General features: G+C 46.0%; 1 protein-coding gene across 1 annotated transcript; it reads left to right on the top strand.

The window, feature by feature from the left end:
* Positions 1-6,329: 6,329 nt before the first annotated feature.
* On the top strand, positions 6,330-10,813 carry LOC124697040 (transcription factor bHLH18-like). Its single transcript, XM_047229683.1, has 4 exons — positions 6,330-6,429; positions 9,024-9,604; positions 9,704-10,051; positions 10,736-10,813. Exons 1-4 carry the CDS (start codon positions 6,330-6,332, stop codon positions 10,811-10,813), a joined length of 1,107 nt encoding a protein of 368 aa, XP_047085639.1.
* The last annotated feature ends 131 nt before the right edge of the window (positions 10,814-10,944 follow it).

Here is a 10,944-nt window from a genome sequence, read left to right as displayed (position 1 = left end):
TGGTGCCATTTTAAAATTCGTCAATACGAACTGTTCTGTTTTGACAGATTCTGCCTTTTATTTCGCATTGCCTCTTTTGCTATGTTGGATGAATTTCTTTGATCCACTAATGTCCAGTAGCATTATGCAATGTCCAGAAGTGTTAAGAATGATTGTGTCACCTCTGAATATGTTAATTTATATTGTGCACTAACCCTCTAATGAGTTGTTTCGAGTTTGGTGTGGAGGAAGTTTTCAAGGATCAAGAGAGGAGTATGATGCAACATGATCAAGGAGAGTGAAAGCTCTAAGCTTGGGGATGCCCCGGTGGTTCACCCCTGCATATATTAAGAAGACTCAAGCGTCTAAGCTTGGGGATGCCCAAGGCATCCCCTTCTTCATCGACAACATTATCAGGTTCCTCCCCTGAAACAATATTTTTATTCCATCACATCTTATGTGCTTTTTCTTGGAGCGTCGGTTTGTTTTTGTTTTTTGTTTTGTTTGAATAAAATGGATCCTAGCATTCACTTTATGGGAGAGAGACACGCTCCGCTGTAGCATATGGACAAGTATATCCTTGGTTTCTACTCATAGTATTCATGGCGAAGTTTCTCCTTCGTTAAATTGTTATATGGTTGGAATTGGAAAATGATACATGTAGTAATTGCTATAAATGTCTTGGGTAATGTGATACTTGGCAATTGTTGTGCTCATGATTAAGCTCTTGCATCATATGCTTTGCACCCATTAATGAAGAAATACATAGAGCATGCTAAAATTTGGTTTGCATATTTGGTTTCTCTAAGGTCTAGATAATTTCTAGTATTGAGTTTGAACAACAAGGAAGACGGTGTAGAGTCTTATAATGTTTTCAATATGCCTTTTATGTGAGTTTTGCTGCACCGGTTCATCCTTGTGTTTGTTTCAAATAAGCCTTGCTAGCCTAAACCTTGTATCGAGAGGGAATACTTCTCATGCATCCAAAATACTTGAGCCAACCACTATGCCATTTGTGTCCACCATACCTACCTACTACATGGTATTTTCCGCCATTCCAAAGTAAATTGCTTGAGTGCTACCTTTAAAATTCCATCATTCACCTTTGCAATATATAGCTCATGGGACAAATAGCTTAAAAACTATTGTGGTATTGAATATGTAATTATGCACTTTATCTCTTATTAAGTTGCTTGTTGTGCGATAACCATGTTTACTTGGGGACGCCATCAACTTTTCATTGTTGAATTTCATGTGAGTTGCTATGCATGTTCGTCTTGTCCGAAGTAAGGGCGATCTACACTGAGTTGAATGGTTTGAGCATGCATATTGTTAGAGAAGAACATTGGGCCGCTAACTAAAGCCATGATCCATGGTGGAAGTTTCAGTTTTGGACAAACATCCTCAAATCTCTAATGAGAAAAGAATTAATTATTGTTGAATGCTTAAAGCATTAAAAGAGGAGTCCATTATCTGTTGTCTATGTCGTCCCGGTATGGATGTCTAAGTTGAGAATAATCAAAAGCGAGAAATCCAAATGCGAGCTTTCTCCTTAGACCTTTGTACAGGCGGCATAGAGGTACCCCTTTGTGATACTTGGTTAAAGCATATGTATTGCGGTGATAATCCAGGTAGTCCAAGCTAATTAGGACAAGGTGCGGGCACTATTAGTACACTATGCATGAGGCTTGCAACTTATAAGATATAATTTACATGATGCATATGCTTTATTACTACCGTTGACAAAATTGTTTCATGTTTTCAAAATCAAAGCTCTAGCACAAATATAGCAATCGATGCTTTTCCTCTATGGAGGACCATTCTTTTACTTTCAATGTTGAGTCGGTTCACCTATTTCTCTCCACCTCAAGAAGCAAACACTTGTGTGAACTATGCATTGATTCCTACATACTTGCTTATTGCACTTATTATATTACTCTATGTTGACAATATCCATGAGATATACATGTTACAAGTTGAAAGCAACCGCTGAAACTTAATCTTCTTTTGTGTTGCTTCAATGCCTTTACTTTGAATTATTGCTTTATGAGTTAACTCTTATGCAAGACTAATTGATGCTTGTCTTGAAGTGCTATTCATGAAAAGTCTTTGCTTTATGATTCACTTGTTTACTCATGTCATATACATTGTTTTGATCGCTGCATTCACTACATATGCTTTACAAATAGTATGATCAAGATTATGATGGCATGTCACTCCAGAAATTATCCGTGTTATCGTTTTACTCGCTCGGGACGAGCGAGAACTAAGCTTGGGGATGCTGATACGTCTCCGACGTATCGATATTTCTTATGTTCCATGCCACATTATTGATGTTATCTACATGTTTTATGCACACTTTATGTCATATTCGTGCATTTTCTGGAACTAACCTATTAACAAGATGCCGAAGTGCCGATTCTTGTTTTCTCGCTGTTTTTGGTTTCAGAAATCCTAGTAAGGAAATATTCTCGGAATTGGATGAAATCAAAGCCCGGGGGCCTATTTTTCCACGAAGCTTCCGGAAGTCCGAAGACGAAACGAAGAGGGGCCACGAGGCAGCCGGAGCATAGGGCGGCGCGGCCCTCGCCCCGGCCGCGCGGCCCTATGGTCCGGGCCCCTCGCGCCGCCTCTTGACCTACCCTTCCGCCTACTTAAAGCCTCCGTGACGAAACCCCCGATGCCGAGAGCCACGATACGGAAAACCTTCCGGAGACGCCGCCAACGCCGATCCCATCTCGGGGGATCCAGGAGATCGCCTCCGGCACCCTGCCGGAGAGGGGAATCATCTCCCGGGAGGACTCTACGCCACCATGGTCGCCTCCGGTGTGATGTGTGAGTAGTCTACCCCTGGACTATGGGTCCATAGCAGTAGCTAGATGGTTGTCTTCTCCCCATTGTGCTATCATTGTCGGATCTTGTGAGCTGCCTAACATGATCAAGATCATCTATCTGTAATTCTATATGTTGCGTTTGTTGGGATTCGATGAATAGAGAATACTTGTTATGTTGATTATCAAAGTTATATCCACGTGTTGTTTATGATCTTGCATGCTCTCCGTTATTAGTAGATGCTCTGGCCAAGTTGATGCTAGTAACTCCAAGAGGGAGTATTTATGCTCGATAGTGGGTTCATGTCTCCGTGAATGCGGAGGGGTGACAAGAACCTCTAAGGTTATGGATGTGCTTGTTGCCACTAGGGATAAAACATTGGTGCTATGTTCAAGGATGTAGTCACTAGTTACATTACGCGCAATACTTAATGCAATTGTACGTTGTTAGCAACTTAATACCGGAGGGGTTCGGATGATAACTCTGAAGGTGGACTTTTTAGGCATAGATGCGGTTGGATGGCGGTCTATGTACTTTGTCGTAATGCCCAATTAAATCTCACTATACTCATCATGATATGTATGTGCATGGTCATGCTCTCTTTATTTGTCAATTGCCCAAGCTGTAATTTGTTCACCCAACATGCTTGTTTGTCTTATGGGAGAGACACCTCTAGTGAAGCTGTGGACCCCGGTCCAATTCTCTTTACTTGAAATACAATCTACTTGCAATACTTGTTCTACTTGTTTTACGCAAACAATCATCTTCCACACAATACGGTTAATCCTTTGTTACAGCAAGCCGGTGAGATTGACAACCTCACTCGTTTCGTTGGGGCAAAGTACTTTGGTTGTGTTGTGCGGGTTCCACGTTGGCGCCGGAATCCCCGGTGTTGCGCCGCACTACATCCCGCCGCCATCAACCTTCAACGTGCTTCTTGACTCCTACTGGTTCGATAAACCTTGGTTTCTTACTGAGGGAAACTTGCTGCTGTACGCATCACACCTTCCACTTGGGGTTCCCAACGAGCGTGTGCTTTACGCGTCATCATATACCTTACTCCAGCTCCTAGATAGTTGTTGATGTAGAGGTTTTGCTTCTGCTGTTGTACTGCTGGTGATGTGCTTGTCCTTCTCCTCCCTGTCTTGTGATCTACTGTGAGCTCACTACACCATTTCTGCTCAACTGTGGCCTATTCTTGGTGGAATAGGAATTGGATGGTCTATGCTATTTGATGTTCTTGTTTTTCTTCACCTTCTGGTGCTCAAGGTAGTCAGAGTCGGGATTCGGAGTTGAGTCGATTTTCCTCGGACAGAATCGAGTCATAGTATCGAATCGTAGAATCTGGGATCCTACCGTACTTACTTAGAGAAGATATTTTTATCAAGCACAAAGTTTCTTTAATACTATAATGTAGACAAAAGTAATAATCCATAAAGTTTCTGGCAACAATGTTACGCGATATATCATTTGAGGTATGGTAGGTAAATAAAGGGTACGGAAGCAAGTGAAAAGGGCTTGGGATGTTTAAGTAGTACCCCTGTAGGCTTAGCGGATGAGAAAAATAAAGAGTTAGTAGAATCAAAAAATCCATAAAAAAAGATCGAGATTCTACATTATTGCAAAAGATTCTATGATTTGGATCGGGACTCAACATGGATTCTACCCGATTGGGATTCATAGTGGGATTTGGATCGATACGGTGATGTAAGATCGTCAAATCGTAGGATTCCGATAGTATGATCGGGATTCTGACTACCTTGCTGGTGCTTGTGTCGATGAACATTAGGGTTTGAAAGATGAAAAACTTTTATAACCCTTTGTGCTCTGTTCCTTGATCGAGAACAAGACCATGCATTTTGGTGACTAGCGAAAATGGCTGTGTGTTGGTTGCCATGCACTGCTTCTTGTGAGCCGTGTGCTTGCTTTGGCTTGGGAATTGTTCCTTGGCTTGGATCAGCTCGGCTGCTGCAAGCTTATCTTCCTATTTTTGCATTTTTACTAACAGCCAAGTGGCTTTGCCACTTGGTTCAATGTGCTGCTTTTTTGCTTCTTTGTTTGCAGGTTTTGGAGAAGATCAAATCATCAAGAGATTCTTCATGATCAAGATAATGAACAGTAGTTAGGGTTTTAGTTATAGATACTTGAAATTTCTCTTTTTCATTTCATTTCCTTTTATTTGATTTGTTGTAATATTCATAAGAATATTGTAATTGACAATGTAATATGTGTGTTGATTAATAAATCTCAAGGTTTATCTAAATTGAGATTTATATTATATATTTATCTTAACCTTTATTGTTATTTGTATTACTCAATATTATGATTTTATGTTATTTAATTCTATTTGAATTGTTTGAATTTGAATTTGAATTCAAACTCAATTCCTTTTCATGTTTAAATTTCACAAGTTGATTAGCAACTCATAAGCAACCTAAATGCAAAGAGGTCATGTTGAAGTTTATCGCACAGTCGAAACCCTAAACCCTAAGTGGTGTCGAGAGAGAAACTTGATCCCTCTTCAATGTATTATGCAATTAAGCGCGAAATTTCCCCAGATTTTATGATGCAATGCACATTCCTTCCTAAATCTACCCCGCAATTGTCTGGAATCCTTGGTTCTTACATTTGGCCTTCTTGACGTTGATCCTCATCTCCTCCAACTTAGCCTTGTTCCTTTCTTCCTCTCGGTTGGCTTCAACCTTGGCAAGACTCACCTCTTTCTTCTTCTCGATGATGACAAGCTTGGTCTCCAAAGTTTTGGCCGCTATCACCTCCTTGGACTTCATCATTTGATCAAACTTGTCCCTCAACAATGCTGCCTCCTGCTCGAGCTTGAACCTCTCTTTGGCCTTCTTGTTTCCCTCCGGCTTGTCATTGTTCGGGCCCTCCTTCTTGTCCTCGGTATCTTGCCATGTCTCTGTACGGCGCATCGGCAATGCGGTCCTACATTTGCAAAACCAAACACAAATCGTGAATATGTGGTCACCAAAGAGAAACCAAAGTTGTACAAACAAATAGTGGGAGAAAATTCACTCACATATTCATCCACAGTTGCGCCGCTAGGAGAATTGGACACCACTTGATCCATTGCTGCTACCCACCAGCTGTAGGCCGGTTTGATCGCATCCCAACGTCCTTGGAGGGAGAGTTGTAATTTGTACCTTGTTGACTCGTCGTCAAGCACGTCCTGGGCGACGTTCGCGGTGACTTCCGGTGGCGGTGGCGTTGATGGGGAAGGGAACGGAGGCGGGGTGCCACGGCTCGTCGTCGCCTTCACTTTCGTCCTTTTCGGCACCGTATTCTTCGGTCTGGCGTGGGATGCCTTCGGCTTCGTTGCGACCGCCGGTACATCAGCGCTGGCCGCCGCGACACAGGCTTGCGGGACCACATGCGTTCCCACGTCCCGCCGCTTCACCACGCCCGTCGACGAGACCGTGGCAGCGGCGTCCGCGGGGGTCGCGGGGGTCGCAGGGGTCGCCGGGGTGGTTGGTGTAGCGGCGGAAGCTCTGACGACCATGGGAGAGGATGGTGGGGCTTGCGAGCTAGCAACGGCGGCCGACTGGGTCGATTCGAGACTCATGGTGGAGAAATCGGACGACGGCGGCGCAGAGGAAGGTGAGGGCGCGCAGATCGGCGGTGGCGGTTGGGAGGAGGTGAAACTTCCCTCGCGCGCAAACTAGCGATTGTGTTCGGGCTGCGTTCGGTTCGCTCTGTCGGCCCCTACAAATACAGGGCGAGTATGGGTTTCGGTCTCGGCTCCAAAAAAAATCCAGTTTCGCCTCGTTTACGGTAACTGCTCAGCGTCATTTTTCAGCCCAAACCCATAAACTGTTATTTTTCGGTTTTAGCCCTTTTACGAGCTCTGCTAGAGATGCTCTAACATTGTATATGCCCTAAACTAGGGGAGTGATGTTTTGGGCCTACTAAAATTAATAATGACTAGGTGAGCCTAAATGCGGCCCATGGACCAAGGGAACACGGTGCACGTGGCTGCTAGTCCGAAAATAACATGCTCGTTTAGGTAGGTAGGTAGAGGCTTTTGTTCATCACGGCTGCACCACCAACAGCTTGGTCATGTTTTTTTTTTTTTTTTTTTTTTTTTGACAATAACAGCTTGGTCATGTTGATTGCTCCATCCATGATATTCGGATTAGTACATCCTGGCTTAATTATCTTGGATCAAATGAACGGTGAAACCAAACTCTGTTAGTTTCCAATGATTTTGTTCACTAGGAATTTTAACGTTCATTGCACCCTTATTTTTACACTGGTTCATATTTCTGCACTTTTCCGGTGGCCTTGCTATCTTGTGATTTCTTTTCCATATTCTTTTTTCGATAAAGGGAATATATTAATATAAAAAAGATACCAATTACACCCAGCCTCTGCAACAACGCACCACCCTAATGGAACTACGGATGCACACAGCCCAAAAAAGGAAAAGAAAACTAAGAAACAAAAGTCCCGCTACAGTATCTCGGGCCTAACAACAGCAATACATCCACCGCCAAGACAACACCTGAAATACAGACTCTCCAAAAACGACGCCTCCAATAAGGGAACAGTGCTCTAACACCGTCGTCGTCCGATCAAAGATCTTAGGTTTTCACCCTGAAGATAGCCCCCGCTCTCAAAACAATGCCTCCAACAAGGGCATTGCCAGGCACAACCAGTTAAGGCCAGACCTTGAGTTTTCACCCTGAAAGGTAGGAATCTGAACTTCATATGTGTTGTCGCCCCCACTTTCATACCGCTGCTGTGAAGCCCAAAACACCAAGCAAGTCTCTCAACAGCGCGGACACTGGAACCTCCCTTAGCTAGTCCTCCCCTCCAGCCTTCATGAAATTCTCTTCTTCCGACTTTCATCATGGATCCATAGTCACTTGATGTCAACACAAAAAAGAGCTTCGCGCCGCTCCCTCCAGAACCAATCGGTCGGAATAAAAGCATGGGTGCGCACGACCGAATACCACCGATCCAGCAAACTCCAGGCAAAAAGCATTGTTACATTTGCCGGCGGAGCCTTCCGGAACTCAACACACCGGCCAGATCACGAGTCCAGGCCTCCGGTAGGTCTTCCTCTTCACGCAAGAGAGGCCCTAGGACCGCCGCCTTTATTCAGGTCGGACCCCCACGTCGGCGATCATCTCGGGCTGGCCACTCCAACCCTCTACCGGCGACACCGTCGCCGGCTTCCATGCTTCTCCATCACGCCGCCGTAACGCGCTGATAGATCGATAGATCCACCACCACCAACCGCAGGCCGACCCTCTCCGGCGAAGAAGAGGGCCACCTCCACCGTCGTACCCAAGGCTGCTGCCCCGGGCGACCTCGTGTCGCGGAAGAAGCCCGAGATCGCCTCCACTCACCGGCGAGAGGCGGGGGGGGGGGAGGGGATGGCGCAGACCATGGGCCTGGCCGTCGCCCACCACCAGCCCTTGCCGGTGTGCTGCGGGGGAGAGCCTACGGGGGGAGGGGGTCCGCAGCGCAGAGCCGCCGCCGCCCATCACCCGCGCCGGCCGATCGATCTGCCGTATTCGTCGAGGAGGAGATGCCGTCCGCCGTCCCCCACGTCGACGAGGAAGGGCCCCCGCCGCCGCCACGCCCGAGGGCCTTTGCCCTGGCGGCGCTATCGGCGGCGGCGGCGGTTAGGGTTGGGGTAGGGGTCGGGAGAGGAGAGGACTCGACCAACAAATAGATCTTGTTCCATATTCTTGACTCTCTCATTCCTATATGAATTAAAAAAAAAGACCTTAATAAGGACGGATGATGCTGATAAGGAAATCTGCTGAGGTGCACGTGACAGATATTTGTGATTCCAAGGCCCGGTAGCTGGCTAGCTGAGCTATATAGGCCACACATGGAAGAAGTGAAAAGCATGCGAGGGAGTGAACCGGACAGCTAGGGCACATGCTTTTCACTGATTCGTTCTTCGTACCTAGTCCCTGCAATCATCTTCAGGGATCTGTCTTCTCGTCAGGAGGTAATTGTGGTGTGTTGCCGGCCATCTTTGATCTCTGCCTGGTCTTGTTTCCCATTCCTGCATTTTGATCCGCCTAGCTTGCTGCTGCCAACACGCAGTAGCAAGCTGGTCGTGGTTCTTGAAACTTTCACCAAGTAATATTTCGGATGTTGAGCGCACGATGCATCATTTCATCTTCTGAACTGTGTTGTGATATAATTCCTATTTTGGTGTGTGATTCGATCAGCTAACGGTACAGGAACCGGCAGGAGGTCGATCGGCATGGACGACTCGAGCATGTTCATCGAGTGGGCCATGGAGACGCTGCAGCACGACGACCCATTCTCGTCAATGCAAGATCTCCACTGGCCGGAGCTACAGAATGGCACCGCCCCTGCAGAAGCTGCAGCCCAAGATGGCCACCCACTCCGCGCCACGGACAGCTGGAGCTCCGGCGCCGACAGCGGCCGTGAGAACACGCCAAGAGGTGCGGTCGTGGAGAACGACGGCTGGTCGTCCAACTGCAGCGTCAGTAGCACAACCTACCCACCCGCCGGCTGGAACTTCAGCTCCACCATGCCACAGCCGAGAACTCACGACGAGACCACGCCCACCGCCCACGAACCAGCGCAGGACGTGCCTCAGCCGGCGCAAAGGTCGCCGGCGTCAAGGAAACGCACCTTGAAGAGCGCCGCCAGTACGGAGACGGGGCAGACGTCCTCGCCGGAGCCGTGCGTGCAGGAACACGTCATGGCTGAGAGGAAGCGCCGCGAGAAGATCAACCGCCGCTTCATCGAGCTCTCCACTGTCATCCCCGGTCTCAAGAAGGTCCCCATCGGCACTCTTGCATCACTTCAGCTCATCCTTTTCTTTTGGACGTGAAAATTTCGGCTCAACTTATTGACTATATGAATCAATATCATCCAGATGGACAAGGCGACGATCCTGTCCGACGCTGTGAGGTACGTCAAGGAGCAGCAGGAGAAGCTCAAGGAACTCGAGGACCGCAACGTGAGGAGCGTCGAACCTGTTGTGCTTGTCAAGAGGCCCTGCATCGCCACCAAACCGTACGGCGCGACGACGTCCGGGAGCTCGCTGCCAGAGATCGAGGCAAGGATCTCGGAGAGCACTGTCATGCTGAAGATCCATTGTGAAGACGGCAAGGGCGTGCTTGTCAAGTTGCTCGCCGAGGTTGAGGGGCTTCACCTTAGCATCACGCACACCAATGTCATCCCCTTCCCGTCTTGCACTGTGAACATAACCATCATGGCAAAGGCAAGTCCGTTACTCCATGACCTGTTACTTAGCGAAATAATATCCTTGTTCTTCAAAATAAAAAAAATTAGAATGAAAAGACCCTAGAAGCTAAATGTCGGCTCGGGATATATTCTTTCGGGAAGAACACCTACGACCGATTGTTGTTTGATTAGTAAGGTTGATGTTCATAGGAAATCTAAAATCGACTTGTACATCTTTTTAAAAAAAATCATTTGCTTTTCCTATGGTGGAGGTGGAATAAACCAAATTTTGGTACATATATATTCATGTAGGATTGGAGCGGACATGACATTGCAAGCCTACATTTTTCCTATTCTTTCGTTTTTCCTATCTACGAATCAAACATGCCCTTACTCTCTTCAATATTACTCTCCCTACATTTCAAAATAAGGCTTACAAGTTTTCATTAAGTCAAGGTTTCAACTAACAATTCCTCCATTTATATATACTCCAATATAGCATGAATGATTTTTGACATACAACCTATATATTAATAAAAAATATCTGGTGACCAAATGAGCCTTATATTATATGAAACGAATGGAATATTAAGATGCAAATGTAATATATGAATGGATGAATAATTATGGGTCAAACTTCCATTTTTGTAATCAAACTACATCGTATACATATTTAACCGAGGGAATGTGAATTGATAAACATTTTCTTTTACTACCTCAGGTGGATGAGGGGTTCGACATTGTACCACAAGACATTGTAGGGAAGCTTGGTGCGGTGTTGCACCGACGTCATAGCTGATCACAATAATAATGATACGGCCATATCAATAAACATGGAGACGCCAAGACCGAAGAAGCATCAATCGAGTCGAAATAAGAAAGGGAGATGCCCCTTTCCGAAAAAGAAGAAGAGGCAACTAGTTCATGTGT

The sequence above is a fragment of the Lolium rigidum genome, chromosome 3 (assembly GCF_022539505.1).
Source record: "Lolium rigidum isolate FL_2022 chromosome 3, APGP_CSIRO_Lrig_0.1, whole genome shotgun sequence".
Lineage (NCBI taxonomy): Eukaryota > Viridiplantae > Streptophyta > Magnoliopsida > Poales > Poaceae > Lolium > Lolium rigidum.
Note: the sequence above shows the minus strand (reverse complement) of the source record. Positions and strands in the feature narration are given on the sequence as shown.